This window comes from Mercurialis annua, linkage group LG2 (assembly GCF_937616625.2).
Source record: "Mercurialis annua linkage group LG2, ddMerAnnu1.2, whole genome shotgun sequence".
NCBI lineage: Eukaryota > Viridiplantae > Streptophyta > Magnoliopsida > Malpighiales > Euphorbiaceae > Mercurialis > Mercurialis annua.
In genome coordinates this window covers 4,741,190-4,760,582 of record NC_065571.1, presented here as the reverse complement: position 1 = coordinate 4,760,582, position 19,393 = coordinate 4,741,190, and the positions used below count along the sequence as shown (strand labels likewise).

At 33.6% G+C, this 19,393-nt stretch overlaps 1 protein-coding gene and 1 non-coding gene across 2 annotated transcripts; one reads left to right on the top strand and one right to left on the bottom strand.

Annotated features, from left to right (window-relative positions):
- Nucleotides 1-1,249: 1,249 nt before the first annotated feature.
- Nucleotides 1,250-1,356, top strand: LOC126670799 (small nucleolar RNA R71). The gene has a single exon (XR_007638796.1). It is a non-coding gene; the product is annotated as a small nucleolar RNA R71 (small nucleolar RNA).
- Nucleotides 1,357-5,337: 3,981 nt separating this feature from the next.
- LOC126668082 (transcription factor bHLH160-like) lies at nucleotides 5,338-8,292 on the bottom strand. The gene is made up of 4 exons (XM_050361300.2): nucleotides 7,639-8,292; nucleotides 6,702-7,031; nucleotides 5,704-5,778; nucleotides 5,338-5,400 (listed from the first exon to the last, which is right to left on the bottom strand). The coding sequence occupies exons 1-4, from the start codon at nucleotides 8,089-8,091 to the stop codon at nucleotides 5,338-5,340; spliced, it is 921 nt and encodes a 306-aa protein (XP_050217257.1). The 5' UTR covers nucleotides 8,092-8,292.
- Between the last annotated feature and the right edge of the window lie 11,101 nt (nucleotides 8,293-19,393).

Sequence of the window (19,393 nt, the reverse complement as noted above, 5' to 3'; positions counted from 1 at the left end):
ATGCTCCGTGAGCGGTATTGTCCCACCTTGCTCCCAACTACGCTTGTTCATAATTATGTCTTTCAAGAATTTTGCATATTGGGGCATCTCCCGAAGTGCATCCGCCAACCTTAGATTGATTTGCAATTTCTTGAAAATCTCAAGGAACTTGTGAAATTTTTCGTTCCCTTGAGCTTTCCTTAACCGGCTTGGGAATGGAACCGGTGGTACAAACGGTGGCGGCGGTGGTGGCCTCACATAGGGCTCTTCAACCTCGATAACCACTTCCTCACATTCCATTGGTAGTTCTTGGCTTGAGCTTGCTACATCAACAACCACTTGAGGCTCATCCTCCTCAACAACATGCTTCTTCCCATTGGCTTTCTCAAGGTTTCTCCCGCTTCGGAGCTCTACCGCCTTAACTTGCTCTCTAGGGTTGTTTTCCGTAGTGGATGGCAACCCTCCTTGAGGTCTTCCTTGAAGCGAAATTGCCATTTGAGAAATTTGAGTTTCCAAATGATGGATAGTAGAAGCTTGATTCTTCTCCCTTTGCTCCATTTTCTCTAACTTCTCTAGCACTTTGGAAAGCACATTTCCCTCATCCGTATTCTTTTATGGTTGGAATCCCGGAGGGTGTTGAGGTCTACCACCATAGTTGTTTCCTTGCCCTTGATGGTTATGATAAGGGCCTTGATAAGGACCTTGTTGTTGGGGCCTATCTCCTCCTTGGAAACTAGGACCCGCTTGTTGATTTGCTTGCACATTGCCTTGGCCCTCTTGATTCCTCCATCCGAAGTTAGGATGGTTTCTCCACCCCGGATTATAGGTATTCGAGTAAGGATCATTCCCTTGGCGTTGACCTCCCACATAATTCACTTGTTCGCTCCAAGTTTGACCCGTGGCATAGCACTCATTACTTCCATGATTAAAATCTCCGCAATGCTCACAACCTACTTGGACATATGCAACCGGAGCATTCCGTGGACCCACTTGCTTCTTCAAGGCATCAACTTGACTTTGTAAAGAGGCATTCATGGCTTTCATCGCTTCAAACTCCTTGGATTGGTCAAGTGTCATTAATGCCTTTTGAGCCGGTGGTCTTCTCCTTTCCGAAGACCAAGTGCTACTCACCATAGCCAATTTTTCAATCAACTCATTAGCCTCATCAAGCGTCTTTTGCATCAAAAAACCTCCCGCGGCCGAATCAATGGTAGATCTTGTGATCTCACCCAAACCATTATAGAATATTTGAAGCACATGTTCCCTTACAAGCCGATGATGAGGTACATGCCTTTGGAGATCCTTGAACCTCTCCCAAGTTTCATAAAGAGATTCCCCCTCATATTGGTAATAATCAATGATGTCCTTTGTCAACTTCGCGGTTCTCCCCATCGGAAAGTACTTGTGAAGGAAAGCTTGAGCAAGATCCCGCCAATTGTGGATTGATGCATTAGGTAGTGATCGAAGCCACAAGCTAGCCTTGTCTCTTAGTGAGAACGGAAACATCTGAAGCTTGATTTGATCGGAGGTGACTTTATGGAGCTTGAATGTGTCCAACACTCCCAAGAACTTGGCTATGTGTTCATTCGGATCCTTACTTGGTAACCCAAAGAATTGGCACCGATTCTCTAGGAGTTGAATCGTGCTAGGCTTGATCTCAAAAGTAGCCGCGGTGACCGGTCTTGCAAAACACCCATAGGTAGCATTATCCACATCCGGGAGGAAGAAATCCCCCAAAGTTTGTCTTTGTGCTTGATGGCCTTGAACTTGAGGGTGATTGTCCCCTTGTTGCTCTTGCCGATTCCTCTCATCGAGTGGAGGAGGCGGATGTTGCCTCACTCCATCTTCTTGAGGGTGATAATGCTCCTCCTCATAGTTATCATCCCCATGTTCCATGATAACGGGTATACGATTCTCCCTTCTCACACTTCTTTCAAATCTCCCGAGGTTGTCTTGAAACGGTTCTAGCGGAAGATTGGCCCTTCGTGTATTGTGCATACACTATAGTTGATCTCCTACACAAACAACAACAAGCAAACCACGCGTAAATCCGGAAAGAAGCAAAAAACAACAAAAGTGATAAAAACAGAAAATAAAGCTAACTCGACCGAACAATAACTAATTTCAATCAATCAATAAACACTCGTCACTCCCCGGCAACGGCGCCAAAAACTTGTTGAGCAAAAAGCACAACTTGTAATAATCCGGAAGTCGGAATCGATCCCACGAGGAGTGAATCTAGAGCGATTGATGAGAATGAATTTTAGTTGCGGTTCAATTCGTTTAGCGAATCTCGAATGGTTGAAGTTCAAGTATTTTGTTAACACTAAATAGGCACTAAACAACTAAACAATTAAACTAACAATTCAAGCAACTAAAATAAGAACGAGTTTAATCAATAAGTAAAAGATGTCTAGGGGTTGAAATCATTCCTAGGTCATGCATACATGGTAATGGATAAATTGGTATATAGCAAGGGCCGAGTTGTGCCTAGCGCACCGTTCCCGCTCTCTCGAGCCTCTAAGAACGACAAAATCAATCATCAAGTAATCAATTAATGCTTAACTCACTCTCGTGATACTAAACAAAACCAATTACCCAACATCAATTAATCAACAAACTCAAGGTCACCTAAATCCTAATCCACTCTCGTGGTATTACAATCTAGGCTTCTAATTCCAAAGTCTATTCACCTAACCATTTCTCAATGAGTCAAGCAAACACTAAATCATGCATTAGATAGCTAGGCTAACACAAGCATTAGGAACTAGAATTAGAACAAGCATTTAACCAATCACCATACCATTTAACATAACAAGAAGGAAATCATCTCAACCCCCAAACATGGGGGATTAGTTACACATTTCAAGAGCTAAATTAACAAAATGATAAATGGAAGGCATGGGTAAAGAGTACTTACAATAAGATGAAAAACCCACAAATAATAATTGTAATAGAAAATAAAACTTGTTCATTCAATGAAGCTTCAAAGATCTCAACAATGGAGGAAATATAAAAATCTGGAAATTCTATTGAAGAAGAAGACTAAAATTTAGAGATTTCTAAAATTAGGAGAAGATTCAAAAGTACACTAATGGAATAAAGTCTAGGAAAATCTTCTATACCTAAAATAGAGATAAGGCCCCTTATATAGTACTTACAAAAGAAGGAAAAAAACAAACATTCAATTACACATGTGTTGGGCCCAAAATAGCAAATTTATAAAGCCTTGATGCATCTTGAACTAAGATTTCCCCATTCCAGCAAGCCCAAGCTCGAATAGAGCTCTTTGGGCTAAATGAGGAGCCCGATTCGAGCTGCCATTTTCTGCCCCGGATCTCGATCTTCAAACCTTCGTAACTCGGTGTAGAAATGTCCAATTAAGTCGATTCTTGAACCGTTGGAAAGCTTAGGACGTCTACTTTAACTTTCATAAAGATCACGAGTTCATTTGAGGCTTCTAGCTAGTCCAAATTGGTCAATTAGTGCCCAGAGGTCAGCTTTTCAGATTTGCAAATGAGCTTCCGCATCGCTTTTGTCGTCTTTTCCAACTTTTGCACCAAAATGCTTCCGCAATGCTCCTAAGTACCTGAAATACTAAAACACGTAATAAGGCATACGAAATACTATAAAACCGTGATAAAACGTTAATAAAGCATGCGGAAACGACGCTAAAGATAGGAGTAAAATACTCCTATCAACACCATAAGGAAGATTAATAATCCCTGTTTTACTCATATTTGCTAAAACCACATTTTAATTACAGTTTTAGTTTATTTAATTTACAATAGTTTAATTTTGTCTTTTAATTTTCTTAAACAAACCGAAAATATCTTTTCAACTATCCAAATCGAGTCTCCTAATTGGTTGTCTTTAGAAGCTTTCTCTGTGGGTATGATATCCGGACTACGCAATCTGTATTACAAGTTGGCATACGTACGCTTGTGTATTTTTAACCAACAAATTCAGTTTATAAACATCTCAAAATCTTTATTTGCTAAACGATCAAAGAAATAGACAAAATTGGTGTGTTAAGTCCATTGTCTCTGTATGATCGATATTCAGATTTCTGAATTATACTACTTGCGAAATACCGTCATCATGATCCCACCACGCATTCACAAATTGAAAAGGTTTGGGCCCTAATCAATGACATTGACAGAGAGAAAACATAGTGGAACATGATTACAGAGATTTCCAGGTAAAGCAGTGAGGGACATGAAAGGCCAAATAACACATGCTGAAGCGGAAACCAAACATTTGTCAATACGAGATTTTGAAAACAAATTTTGCCAAATGAATATCTTCCTTGATGTGGCAAATCCGACATCTAAATTATTCACAAAATCTCAAAAGGCAAGAATAGATGATAAATACCCAACACCATTCAATATGTCCTTCTGATGAATTGTTTCATTAAAATCACCACTGACCCTACACTACAAGAAATTTGATTTTTTGAAACGTAAGTTGTCGTTGTGAAAACCTAAAATGTGGTTGTTAAAAGTTTTTAACAACGATAAACGTGGTTGTGCGTGTTGGCGTAATGTAATGTTTTTTATAATGACTTTTTCTAATAACGGTCGTTACTATAGATTTTACAAAATCTATAAGATTGGTTGTTAAAAGTTATTAGTAACTATAAAAAGTCAATTGTCAAAACATTATAATATTAATTATTATTTAAATATGTTATATAGTTTTAGAATTTTTTCATTTTTATAATTTAAAATACAATTATTATTAAAATTTAATATTTTTCATTTTTTGATGATATATTACAACAAAAGTAAAAATTATTTTTATAATGAAGAGTGGGTTTATTTTATAGTTAGAATACATCATTCTCATTTCACTTATTTTTAATGTGGGATTTTAACTATTCCTTCTTTCTTTTAACAACGAAATTATTTGTCGTTGTGAAATGATAATATTTAAAAACGACCCATATATTAAATCGTTGGTAAAACAAATAATTTACAATGATATGACTAGTTGTTGTAAAATAATTATCTTTAAAAATGATATAAATTAAGTCGTTGCTAAAAGTATAACTTTTAATAACGATTTTATTAGGCGTTGTAAAATAAATATATTAAGAAACGACATTAAAATAATCGTTACAAAAGGTACATGTAATGTAACGATTTCAATGGTCGTTGTAATAGACCGTTGCTAAAACTCACTTTTCTTGTAGTGCTAGTGATATTAAGTTTAGCCGAGTTCTCAGGAAACCAAAACTACAATTCTGTTTGGTAAGTTTAGATGCTAACGAAAGTCTACCGATAACACCATATTTTACAAACACCTTCTCCAAATCACGAAACCTCAAAGTACATGAAGAACTCTCAAAATAAATCAAATTCCTTCAAGATGAAAGGGAATTTGATTCCCTAACATCTGAACTAACATGCGAATTGCCTAAAATCAAGGATTGAACAAGGTAAGAGTTAGAATCTTTGGTGGGGTTTTGAGAGAGAACCATATATGCAGAAGTACAAATATAACAAAGAAGAAAAGAAATGAAAGTGCTTAAAACATATAAAGAAAATATTTGTAAGATCGTCTGCTCAGTATATTAAAAGCATTAGAAACTAATGTAAATAGTAAAAGAGAGAGGGAGTTGGGGGGTGGGGGTTATACGTTGTTTACAATCATCTGCCAAAACTGAGAGTATTTTGTAGCGGAGGGAGCGCACAATCATGCAAATTGAGGAGAACTCACAGAGCCAATAAGGAAACTAATTAGCTTCCTTTTGAAAACTACGATATAGTCAGCTGCAAGTGGAATTCCATTTATCTGCCAAAGCTAAAAAAACCAATATCATATATAAAATACAAAGTTATATGAATATGCATACATAAGTTCATAACTCTTAGCTTTTCGTTAAGGCTTAGCCATTTAAAAATACGCTAAAGGGCAGAAAAACTATCGACCTTTAATTTAATTATCAATTCCAACCCGACGTTGCAATTTTGTCAATTTTATCCTATTTCGGATTTTCGGTTTTCAATAGCAACCTGAAGCATTAAATTGAAATATTTTTATTTGGATAATACTCAAAATATACCCTTCATATTTACCAAATAATCTAAATATTTTTTAATTTTATAAATTATATAAAAATCATCTTCTCCATAAAATTAATAAAAAATAAAAATAAAAATAAATAATTTAATTAAAACAAATAAATTTCTTAAAATAAATTTTTAAATTTTCGGAGGAAGAGCAGCTGCTTCTCCTTCGGCAACTCCTCGCCTAAGGACCTACTGCTCCTCGTTGAGGAACATATGCTCCTCACTTAAGAAGCAACATCCTAAGAGGAGGAGCATCCGCTCCTTGTTAAGGAGGAGCATCTTCTCTTCCTTCGGTGAGGAGGAGCAACTGCTCCTTTCAATAAAAAAAAATATTAAAAGTTTTCGATGGGGTGCGGCGGTCGATGGTCCGGACGATGATGGGTGACGAGCTGAGGAGGGTTGATGGGTTCCGCGATGGCGTGTCTAATGAAAATGAAGTGGGACGTATTAAAAAAACCAATGTCATATATAAAGTACAAAATTATATGAATATGCATACATAATTTCATAATTAAAAAAATATTTTTAATAGTTATACAAAAGATTTAAAATAGGATTATTTGTAAATAAAATTCAGACATTTAATCGAATTTAAATTTATTTTGTTATTCGATCTATTTATAAACAAAGGAAATCAATACATACCTGAACATGCAGATGATATGAGATTGTGTCATCATATATACTGATTGATGAAGCACTTAAAATGGTAATGCCTTGTGCTTCTAAATTCTGCATAAGAAATGACAAACCCCTGTCTATATTCGTTTGCATGCATATTTGCACTATTACTTCCCCTTGTTTGAGTTCAAGCACTGAAACTGTGGCCCCTTGAAGCTCATCATCTCCAACTGCATTTTCTTTGAACCGTAATACTATATAATTCTTCCTCAAACTTAGCTCCTCGATTTCGCTTTCTATCTCCGGAATGTACTCCGTAATTTTGTCGATTATGACCGGTGCAGTCCATCTCTTCTACAAAATTTTCCAACATGAGGTAAATGATTAAAAGATTTAGAGTTTGTTTTTTACAATAATATTAGTTAATTTACTATTTGAATGCATAATGATGTGAACTTTGTCCGTGCTTCCAGTGTAATTGACATCTGTGTGTGCAAGAGTGTGTTAGAGATAATAAAAAATTGTTAAAGTCAACCTCCAGAGTTGAACTCTTGAATGGATTGGTTAATTTGCGGATTAAATTTTGTAATTAAATCTTTGGGAGAAGAAACTAGTCATGTACTCTGATTTAATGCAATTTAGTCTAGCCTAACCCTTAAATTAGTTTTTTATGATAATATATCATAAGCTTAATGGTAAAAAAAAAAACTCAAACCTTTACGATTTGTTGCAATTTAAACCAAACTTTTTAATTTTTGTAATAATAAATAAATTGTATTTTTTGATTGCGATAATAGCCAAACTTGAATTTTTTTTACTGCAAGTTTGGCCACCAAAAAAAGTTCAAAAATATTCAGTTCACTTGCGCTCAATATATATGGTGAGTGCAAGTAAATGAATAAAACAAATGTTGAAAGAGTTATAGAAAGAAAGTGAAAATGTAATAAGAAAGACGGCAAACCTTAGAAGTTGCAGAATTGGGAAGAAGTGAACCAAGAGCCAAGTAAGAAGCATTGAGTTTCATTCTTCTTAATTTTTCCTTAGCATTGTGTTCTTCTTTCTTGGATGTTGAACCTTCTTCTTCATTAGAATTCGTCGCCATTTTCTCCGTCATTAAAAGCCTGAACCTATGATTTATCTCCTTCGTCTTTGTCACCACCGTTTCGCCTCTTGACTTGGCCAATAAACTATTTTCTGGCTCATCACGAATTGAATTTTCTTGAAAAATTGGACAACCTGAATTGGCTGATAGTGCATTTTCATAATCCTGAAACGTTTCAAGATTGAAGCTGGCAGTTGGGTTATGATTATCATCTTCAATGCTTGGCCAAAAAGTATCTAATGAAATTTCAAGTGGGTCTCGAAAATATTGATTGATGAGACGACGATGATCATCAGAAGGTAGAGAAGACATGATTATGTATATTTTGAAGAATTAACGAAGTGTTGTTTGATTGCAAGAATTATAAACCCTAACAAAGAAAATTCAATGCAGCTATTAGAAACCCTAAACGAAAGCATCTAGGTCATGGACTCGGTTAATTACTAATATATATAGAGATCAAAAGAAAAGGGCCAATGTTTTGCAAATTTGAATCATAGAAAACTACAAGAATATAAATGCTCAATAGAATTAACACAGTGAAGCATGCCACAATGAATGAAGAAGACAGAAAGAGAAAGAGATGGGCGACTGACATTAAATAAGAACATGATTATAATTCACATCAATGTCACCATCTAAAAATGTTATGTAAGTCAATTTATAATATATAAAGATTGGAATGATAATTAATTAGCTGTTGAGTCGCATATAAATGATGTAATGGCTATGCTCATAATTTTGATTTGAGATATAGAATAGAAAATCCTTTTGTTCCTTAATTCTACAGCAAGGGGTAACTTTGAATAAACAAATATATTAGTACACTGATGTCACCATCATCTTGCAATATGGCGACATACTAATTAATCACATGATCTTGCAATAAATTAAGGGCTTTTTAATGATTAAAATGCTTATATAGATAATAAGGTTTTCTTTAGATTAAATTCTTTTTATCCATTATTGAATTGTTTAATTTTATTTTTATACTTAAATTTTTTTTTTATTATTTTTAATATCATTTGGCAGCGAGAAATTTAATTTCTCGACTGCAGCCTTTCACTAAATAATAATAATAATAATAATAATAATAATAAGGTTTTATACATTTTGTTGACAAATCTGACCTGAATTTAAATTTGAATGTATTAAATAATTTTTGTAATTATAAACGACTGAATTCGAGCTTAATTTTATGTTTATTTATTTAAACGAGCAAAACATGAACATAGTGGTGTTCGGCTCGTTTACATTCACGAACAGTTTGTTTAGTTGTTCGTGTACGAACTCGTATAGGAGGTCAATAAAGAGTTCAAAAATTGACTCATATAAAAACTCGATAAAGAGATTGTGAACCAGCTAGTAGTATTTAAATTAACCCAAATATATTTTTAGTACATTAAAATTTAAACAAAATTATTTACCAAAAAATACATTTAACAGAATCACATAGTTTTGATAAAACAAAACTACGTGGTTTTGATTATGTTTGTGTTTATTTATTTAACTGCTAAACATACGCTTCGTGCACGAATTCGTTTAGTATGTTCGTGAGTTCATTCATTTAGCAGCTAGATGAACAAACATGAGTCGAATTAGAACCGAATATAAACGCTGTAAAATTTAAATGAACCGGATATGAATATTTTATTAATAAAAAGATCGAACAAACATAAATTGAACATGAACACGTTCATGTAACGAGTCAAACATGAAAACTTTAAAATTTGGTTTGATTTGGTGATCTGTTCATTTACAGCCCTGAGTGTATACGATTAGAAAAAAATTATAATAAAAATAAGACTACTTATATAATTATAAAAGAAAAAACAAATTAGTGAGTAGAGTTTCTTTATCAATTGAATAATAAACTGAATAACTTTTGAGAGAAATTATATCATATCATCTGCATGTTCCTTGGTCAAAAGAATAAAAAAGAATATTCCATATTCCTCAGATATTTTTTTTTGATAATAATATTCCTCAGATTTAAACTATACATATATTGCTAATTTCGTTATCAAATCAATTGAATAGCATATAAAATCAGTAATCTGAAATACAATTAATTCATACATGAGATTACAAATTAAAGTAATTATGAGATTTCAATAATTGAGAAACAAATGGCGATCCAATATTTGTTGGTCCAAAACAAAAACAAAATATTTATGTTGCCCTGAAACATATATTGAATTTATTTTTTCTTTTGATAATGATAGATATATTAAGGGTTAATTTCTTAAAAAGTCATGATCTTTACACGAAATTTCATTTTAATCACGACTTTTAAAAGTTGGCATATAAAAACACGACCTTTCATTTTTTTTTTTCAAATCTATCACCAAATTAAATTTTGGTGTATTTTTGATGACGTGGCCACCATAATCCGGCATATTTAAAAAAAATAAAAGGTAAAATTCACCGGAAAAATGGTCGGTGATAGATTTGAAAAAAAAATGAAAGGTCATGGTTTTATATGGCAATTTTTAAAAATCGTGATTAAAATGAAAATTCGTGTAAAGGTCGTGACTTTTTATGGAATTAATCCATATATTAATACACCCACAAATCGATAACAACAAAAAAAGAGAATATTGCCGGATAAAAATAAAAAGATTTAGAAAAAACTAAATTCGAAGCCATCTGCAATCCAAAAAAAAAGTCGATGCATTTAAAGACATCAGTACCAAACTAAGAAAAAAATGTAGTGTGAAACAGGTAATACGAAACAACCTTAGTAATACACAAGAAATTTAGTGTATTATTACTAGAACTTTCATTGAAAAAAAAAAAAAATCTTAAATTTTCCAAGCATTGAAGAACGGGGGCAGAACCAAGATCGGACGAGCTCGGTCTGGCAGGCGGCCTTGCCGTAAAGTCTCAAAGGAGCGGATTCGGCCCTTCCCTTTGTTCCATAATAAAACTATTTGGTATGTAATCATAAACAATAGCTTCTTAGCACCTTTCGAGCAGAACCCTGAAGGCGAACAAGATTCACATGTTGAATTTGTTCCAATTGTGCCCACTTGTGTGCGGAACTGCTTCTCTTCTTGACTGATTCTTTCAAGTTTCTTCAAAACAATCACACTCAAATCTGGCAATGCTCTTTTGAAAAGACCCAAAACCTCCTCCTCCTAGTTTCTCCGAGAAATTCTTTGTATACCCTACAACCATCGAATACTTCTAACATTTATTTCATCAGCATACGGATTAAATGTCAATCTACAAGAAAACAAAAATTAAATGAATTTAATGTCGATCAATAAAGGAAACTAAAATTAAGTGTCGATCTACAAAAGAAACCAAAATTCAGCGTCGATCTACAAAGGAACCAAAATTAAGTGTCAATCTATAAAATAAACCAACAATATTCTTAGGAGTAATGTCATAAAAATTCACTAACTTTACACCATTTCTCATTTTAATCACGCCGTTCTAAAATCGTCATTTTCATACACCAACTACCAATTTTTCTCAAATCCATACACCGTTCAAAAATCCGATAAAAATTGCCGACGTGTCACTATCTGGTTCGTTATGACATGTCACTATTCGGTTGTCAACTCAGTAGTTTTTACCGGAATTTTGAACGATGTATGAATTTGAGAAAAATTGATAGTTTGTGTATGAAAATCAGTGTTTTAAAGGACCGGACCGGCCGGTTTGACCGGTTCGATCGAGAACCGAAGATCAATCCGCTCCATTCGATCTTAAGAATCATATTTACGGTTCAACCGTTTTGAACCGGAAAAAACCGGACTAACCGGACTATTATTCAACCTGTTATACCGGAAAAACCGGCCGATTCTCCACCCAAAAACCATATACAGACTCAGATTCATAAACCCATACGGCTAAAATGAAGAATTAGAGAAGGAAAGAATAAATAAAAATCTAGATCTGAGAGGGAGTATAATGTCGTTTAAAGAATTTGAGGTTATGAGAAAGTTGATTTGGAAATACATTTATTGAGAGATGGTAAATAAAAAGTAATATAGTGCTGCTACTAATTAGGGTCATAATATTGGAATTATCATAAGTAGGGTCAAAGATAAAAATGAAAACCCAATTACAAAGACAAAGTTGACTGACAGAAAGTTTGATACTAGTATTTTCTTAGGAACAAAAGATCACTTTCACCCCCGAATTTGTGTCAAATTATTAAAAAAGTCCAAAGCTGGAAAAAGGGATCACTTATACTTTAAACTTGTGTAAAACGGGTCAAAAATCCCTATCCCCACTCTCACCTAAGAGAGTGTACTACACTCTCCGGTTTTTTATAGTGGTTTTGTTGCGCAGGGTGGTTTTTGATAAAAAAAACGTTTAAAATGGTCCTAATTTTTTTTAAACATTACAAATTAAGACATAATAATTAAAAAATTACAATTTAATCCCTATTATTCTAAAATCTAAAATAACAAATTAACCCTGTAATTTTTAATATATAACAAATTAATCCTCAAATTTTAAAAATCTGAATTAACTAATTAACCCTCAAAATTAAAATATTAACAAATTAACTCTAATTTTTTAATATACATAAAAAGATTAAAAAAATTTATTTTTTTTTAAATACAGACCCGCGGGTCTGTTCTTCAAGACCCGCTGGTCAAAGATCCTCACCTGAGGATCTATTCTTGCCGGAGGATCTGTTTCTGTGAACAGATCCTCAGGTGAGGATCTGTCAAGAACAGCTCCGGCGAGGAGGCTCATCCTCCTCCTCGCCAGAACGAAAAAAATAAAAAAAATTTGATAAAAAGGTTAAAAAGACCCCTAAATTAATTATGGATTAATTGTGATTTATTAGGTTTTAATTGCAATTAATTAGGATTTAATTGAGATTAATTAGGATAAAAATATTAATTAAAAGCTCACTCTCCAATTAAGGTGCCATATCAGTACAAGGGGCTTTTTGAGCCGGTTTAATGTTCAAGGTATAAGTGATCCGGTTTTCTAATTTTGGATTTTTTTGATACTTTGACGCAAGTTTAGAGGTGAAAGTGATCCTTTATTCATTTCCTTGATCTTTTATATTATGCATTTGTCTTGGGATTTTTGGTGTGTTGTTTCTTTGTTTGAACCGAGAATTCTGATTTTGTTCTCTTTGTCTGTGCAGGGAATGTTGATTTTGTCAGAGTATCTTCTGTCAGAATCTGTCCTTGTAATCAAGGAAAATCCTGCTCGGTTGGCCGAGCGTGCCTCTGAGATGTGTTACGTTATTGCTTGATCCTACTCGGCCACCGAGCAAGATCCTTATGGGATTTGATGGTGTCTACTCGGGAGTTCGAGTAGGCCCTTCATAAGCCAGATGGTACTTGTTCGGTTGGCCGAGAAGGTCGTGTGTGAGCTAGGTGTATCTGTTTGTTTGTCTTTGTGATGTTACCGATTTGACCATTCTGTGGTAGTGTCGGTTTTGAAGGTGTAGATAGGCGTTTTAGTTCCATTTTGAGATTGTTCCATCTGCCTTTTTATTAGTTATTTAACTGTCAACTTATTTCAAAAATGCTAAACCCATTATGGGATCCCTAAACTGTATGATTTTGGTTTATCAGATCCCTCATCTTTTATTTGGCTTTGTCAGGTCCTTAAACTTTCATTTTATAGTTCATTGGATCCTTAAGTGGATCTCATTTGGCTCATTGGATCCTTAAACTTTCACTTATAAGTTCATTGAGTCCTTAAGTGGATATCTACTTCAGGACCCAATGAAGCAAAAGGTAAAAGTTTACGGACCTGAGAAAGTCAAATAGAAGACGAGAGACCTGATAAACTAAAATCGTATAATTTAAGGACCTTAAAATAGGTTTAGCCTTTTAGAAAAAATACAGAACATTGATTTATTTGTAAAAGGTTATCAAACTATTAACTTATTTCAAAGAGGATACTGAACATTGATTTATTTTTTAAAGGTTATTGAACTACCAATTTATTTAAAAAAAAAATCAAACATTGATTTATTTCAAAGGTTACTAAACTTCAATTTATTTAATCAATGAGAAATTTTTAAATTAAATTGAATATTTACACACGTGTAATTTATGTGGCGAATAGTTATTTAAAAATTGCAACATGTGATTCAGAAAATTGGAAAAACTAAAATTTGATAACCTTTTATAAATAAATCAATATTCGGTGTTCTTTTTGTGATAAGTTGATTGTTTGATAGCCTTTTACAAATATACTAATATTCGATATCTTTTTGAAATAAATTTATAGTTTGATAGTGTTTTAAAAATAAATTAATGTTCGGTCTTCTTTTTAAAATAAAATAATAGTTTAGTAATCTACCGAGTATTTGACCGAGATTTACGTAGAAATATAATTATTTTAGGTGAGAAAGAGTTCAGTGCAAAAAAATTATTTAACCCGCATTTCTGAGAATACTTTCACTAAATTGGAGTATTTTTTAAAAGGGTTTATACACAAATACCAGAAAAATAGAAAACATGTATAAAAATATCACCTAAAAGGTGAGGGTTTTTTTCCCAGAGAATTGCCTTCTATAAAAAAATAAAATAAATAAACTTACACCCTATATTACAAAAGAGCGAAATATTTGTAAAAATACTACCTTTCTCTACTCTTCATTTTTTTTTTCTTTTTCATCTTCTACATCTCTTAAAACTCTAATTTTTTTCTTAATTTCTTCCATTAACATCCACTACTAACATCAATATTCACCTTATAAAATCACCACCACGATTCATTGTCATTCTCCTCCATTCGCCGTGGTTACCATTTGCTCGCTGCAAACTGAATTGGCGCTAAAAGATGAGAAGATGAGGTTTTTTTTATAGAAAATTAGCCTTTAAAAAAAAAGGAATTGTTGATGGATCAAGTAAAAGGCCTGGATGGTTAACATCGAAAGAAAGCGGGTTCATGGGCTTTGGCTTTTCATGAAAATTGAAAGGGTTTTTTACACAAATCCCCTAAAAATGCTATTATGTTATATTTTTACCTCACAATTTTTGTTTTAGCAGTAATCTCTCAAAAAAATAAAAAACTTTCCACAAATCCCTCATAACCCAAACTAAACTAAAGAATAAAATAAATAGGACAAATCTGCCCCTTTCATCAGAAACACGTGATATAACCCTGAATCATAACTTTTACACCACCACTTCCTCTTCAACTCATTTGTTCTTCGCCACCATCGTCCCACATCGTTGTTCTTTCTATCAAATATTCTGTTATTCACTCTTGTCAATTGTCGATTCCATCTCCTTCCTCTCTTAATCTCCTGCTGCATCAAATTGTGTCTTGTTAATGTTGATCTAAGCTTACCGGAATTAGCTTAAAATGTATATTCTACCGTTGAATCAGTTCAAGGGATCAAGTCTATTTAGATTTCAAATTTTGATTTTCCTATTTTCAGTGATACAAGTGATTCCAATGCAGAAGTAGTTGAGAGTGAAAATACAAAGAGAGGGGATGATTAACTCATGAAACAAGAATTAAACAGTAAATTACCTTTTGTAGTGTTTATAATGGGATTCTTAGCAGCGACTAAGAAATTATCTGATAAAGTTTTAATTTTAGACTCTAATGGGTTGAGTTGGTTGTCTTTTCGGTGTTAAAAAAAGTAGTTAGACTAATCCTAAAGATGTTGCCAAATAGGCAGCTTTCTAAATTAAGTTGATAAACAAATAGGTTAGACTTTTTGTTTTTTGGAAAAAATTATCATTTTTTATAGGCTGTTGTCAATTGCTACGTAAAGTTTATTTCATTTGCTCCATTTTTAAAGAAAAATTACTTTTTAAAATTGAATTAAGGTAGTTCAGTTGATATAGGTCTACATTCAGTTCATATCAGATTGATTTTTGATTTTATAGACTATCAAATATTTTTCACTTAAAAGAGATATTCAATTTATATCATACACTAAATCTCGAAATTCTCTCTATATAAAATGCATTTAAGATTGTAAAAAGCAGTAAGACAAATTTTATTAAAAATTAATTTAAGGTAGTTCAGTTGATATAGGTTCACATCATGTTCATATTAGGTTCACATCAGGTTCAGATCAGGTTCACATAAGGGTCAGATCAGGTTGATTTTTGGTTTATAAACTGTCAAATACATTTCACTTAAAATAGATATTCAATTTTGTATATACACTAAATCTCAAAGTTTTATCTACATAAAATGTCAGTTAAGTTTGCAAAAAGCGGCAAGATAAATTTTATTTAAAATTGAAGTAAGATAGTTCCGTTGATATAGGTTCACATCAGGTTCACATAAGATTGATTTTCAGTTTTAAAACTATCAAATACAGTATACTTAGAAGAGATTTTTATTTTCATATTACACTACATTTTAAAATTTTATTTATATAAAATGTCATTTAAAATTGTAAAGAGTAATAAGACAAATTTTATCAAAAATTGAATTAAAGAAGTTCAGTTGATGTAGTTCGCATCAGGTTCACATTAGGTTCACATCAGGTTCGCATCAGGTTGATTTTCGGTTTGTAAACTGTCGAATACATTTCACTTAAAATATATATTCAACTTTATATATACACTAAATCTCAAAATTTTATCTATATAAAATATCAGTTAAGTTTGTAAAAAGCAGCAAGATAAATTTTATTTAAAATTGAAGTAAGATAGTTCTGTTGATATAGGTTCAGGTTCACATAAAGTTGATTTTCGGTTTTAAAAACTATCAAATACAGTATAATTAAAAGAGATTTTTATAAAATGTCATTTAAAATTGTAAAGAGCAGTAAGACAAATTTTATCAAAAATTGAATCAATGAAGTTCAGTTGATGTAGTTCACATTAGGTTCACATCAAGTTAATTTTTCATTTTATAGATTGTCAAATGCATTTCACTTAAAAGAGATATTTGATTTATTATTAGTTTATATGTCACTTCGAAAATTTATTTTTAAGTTTTTAAATTAATTTGAGTAGACTAAATAATTTGAGGTTTATATGAATTTAATAACAAATTTACATTAGGTTAATTTTGAATTCACATTAAATTTCGAAATTTTTTATAGTTTACATAAAATTATCTCATGACTAAGGTCTAAACCACTTTCTATAAAAGTGCAGACTCCAGTCAATTTCTCTCTTTTCTTCAATCTGATCATGGAGGATATAGTCATGAATAAAAAGCCATATTCAAGAACAAAAGACAAAATGCAAACTTGACCAATTAAGGAATCAGTAATAGATCTTATAAACAACATTTGAAGAAAACAAAAATGGTCATAAATGATAGGAGTAAAATACTCCTATATTACGAGTCTCTTTCGCATCGCTTTGTATACTTTTGTTGCATGTTTCGAGTGATTATATCGCTTATTACGTGTTTTAGTGTTTCAGGATGAACGAAGCGTATGTGAAGGGTTTTGAGTCCAAAAGAGCAAAGAATCGATGATATGTGGAAGTCGAGAGAGAGATTGAAGCAAAGGGCGAAGAAAAGATCAAAGAAGCCCTTCTCCTGCATGGTCTCGATCGAGAAGCACAATTTCACCTTGCTTCTCGATCGAGAAGAAGAGCAAAATTCGGCAGGGATTTTGGACATCAAGCTTCTCGATCGAGAAGCTGACTTTAATGAAGCTTCTCGATCGAGAAGGGCCAGAATTCAGCATTTCAAATCAGCTTTGGGTCTTGTGCTCTCTTGGCCCACTTCCACTTTTGGACAAACAAGCTTGTAATAGGATGTTTTTTATTTCCTTTTTGGGCTTTACTATATTAGGATACCTTATGTCACATTTTAGGGTAAGCCTCTTTTGTAGCAACATTTATTACTCTAGCAATTATTCTCTTAGTTTTGTGTGACTTGTTCTTGGAGATTCCTCCATTGTTAAGGATTTGAAGCTTTTATTTCCAGATTTTGGGTTTTGAATTCATCTTTAATACAAGCTTAGTTATTGAATCTTCATTATCTTGTTCATGCTTTATTGTTCTTCATTGTTATTTGAGGTAAGCTTTCTCACTTTTATTATGTTGATTTACTATTGCTTAGTTGTTGTTTTTACTTTAATCATGAGTAGCTAAACTCCTAGTCTAGGGGTTGTTTATGATTGCTATGTATGATTGTTAGATGATTGGTTAGGGTTGTATGGGTTAGGGTTTTGTTGTGTTTAATGATCTTAATGCTTGGAATAAGTTAGCTCCTTATTTGATGATTTGTGTTTGTTAGTGAGGACGAGAGTTAAGCTAATTGAATAGACCTTGTTAAACATAAGCTTAAGACCTAAATGCGCGAGAGTGATTTGGGGATTTGGCGGTTGTTTGAGTTGCGGATTAATCGGATTGATTGTTGTAGTCGACATCCACTTGTGCGAGAGTGATTTGGATTTCGACTCATTAATCAATTGTCGATTCGTCAATTTCCGGCTCGAGAGAGCGGATTTAGATACTTTAGAACGGCTCGACCCGAACCAACACCCATATACCCGACCTATTACCTAGGAATCTCGATGGCATGATTAGCAACCCTTAGGCGCTTTTAATTATCATTTTTAATCCGTTAATCAATTAATCGTTTAATTCTTAATTGCTTCTTAGTCTAATCAGTGATTGTTTAATTTTAGTTCCGCTGTTACTAATCAAAAATCCAACTACTCTTTGCTTTCCGAATTGAAAATCAAAGTCAATTTCATTCACTTTAAACCCCTTGTCTTCGTGGGATCGACATCCGACTTCCGGATTACTACGAGTTGGCATTATTGCGTGAGCATTTTTGTCAACAAGTTTTTGGCGCCGTTGCCGGGGACTAGGTTGCGTTTAATTGATTGAAAGTATTTTGAATTTCGGTCGAGTTAGCGTTAATTTCTGTTTTTACTTTTATTGTTCGTTCTTGCGTTTTCGTGATTTACGCTCGGCTCTCTTGTCTTTGTTTGTGTAGGAATTTACCCTTTGTGTATGCATAATACACGGCGTGCTAATTTCCCGCTAGAACCTTTTCAAGAGGATCTCGGTAGTTACGAAAGAGGCGTGAGAAGAAGAGCCCGGATTCCTTTAGTTATGGAGGGTGACGGACATGATTATGAGGTAGAGGAAGGATTCCATCCTCTAGTGGATGAAGGGGAACAACAATATCCACCCCCTCCTCCACTTGAGAATGCGAATCAACAAAGGCAACAAGAGCGACCAAGGGAGGTTCGCCCTAGGGTGCAACCGCAAGTGCAAAATCAACCGAGGCAAACTTTGGGCGAGTTCTTCTTGCCGGATGTGGATAATGCCACGTTCGGATGTTTTGCTATGCCGGTTCAAGCGGCAACTTTTGAGATCAAGCCGAGTACTATCCAACTCTTAGAGAACCGTTGTGCTTTCTTTGGGTTGAAGCATGAGGACCCAAATGCCCATATAGCCAAGTTCTTGGGGGTCCTTAACACGTTCAAGCTTCATGGGATAACCGCGGACCAAATCAAGCTCCGGATGTTCCCTTTCTCTTTGAGGGATAAGGCTAGTTTGTGGCTTCAATCTCTACCCAATGAATCGATCCATACTTGGCGGGAGTTGGCTCAAGCTTTCCTTAACAAGTACTTTCCACATGGCAAGACAACAAAGCTAACCAAAGACATTCTTGAGTTTGTGCAATTCGACGGGGAGTCGCTCTATGAAGCTTGGGAGCGTTTTAAGGATTT

Coding starts and splice junctions, on each gene's coding strand:
- LOC126668082 (XM_050361300.2), bottom strand. CDS start 8,091: ATGTCTTCTCTACCTTCTGATGATCATCGTCGTCTCATCAATCAATAT. Junction 7,032..7,638: donor CCAATTCTGCAACTTCTAAG/GTTTGCCGTCTT, acceptor AAAATTTTGTAG/AAGAGATGGACTGCACCGGT. Junction 5,401..5,703: donor TTAGTTTCCTTATTGGCTCT/GTGAGTTCTCCT, acceptor CCTTGATTTTAG/GCAATTCGCATGTTAGTTCA.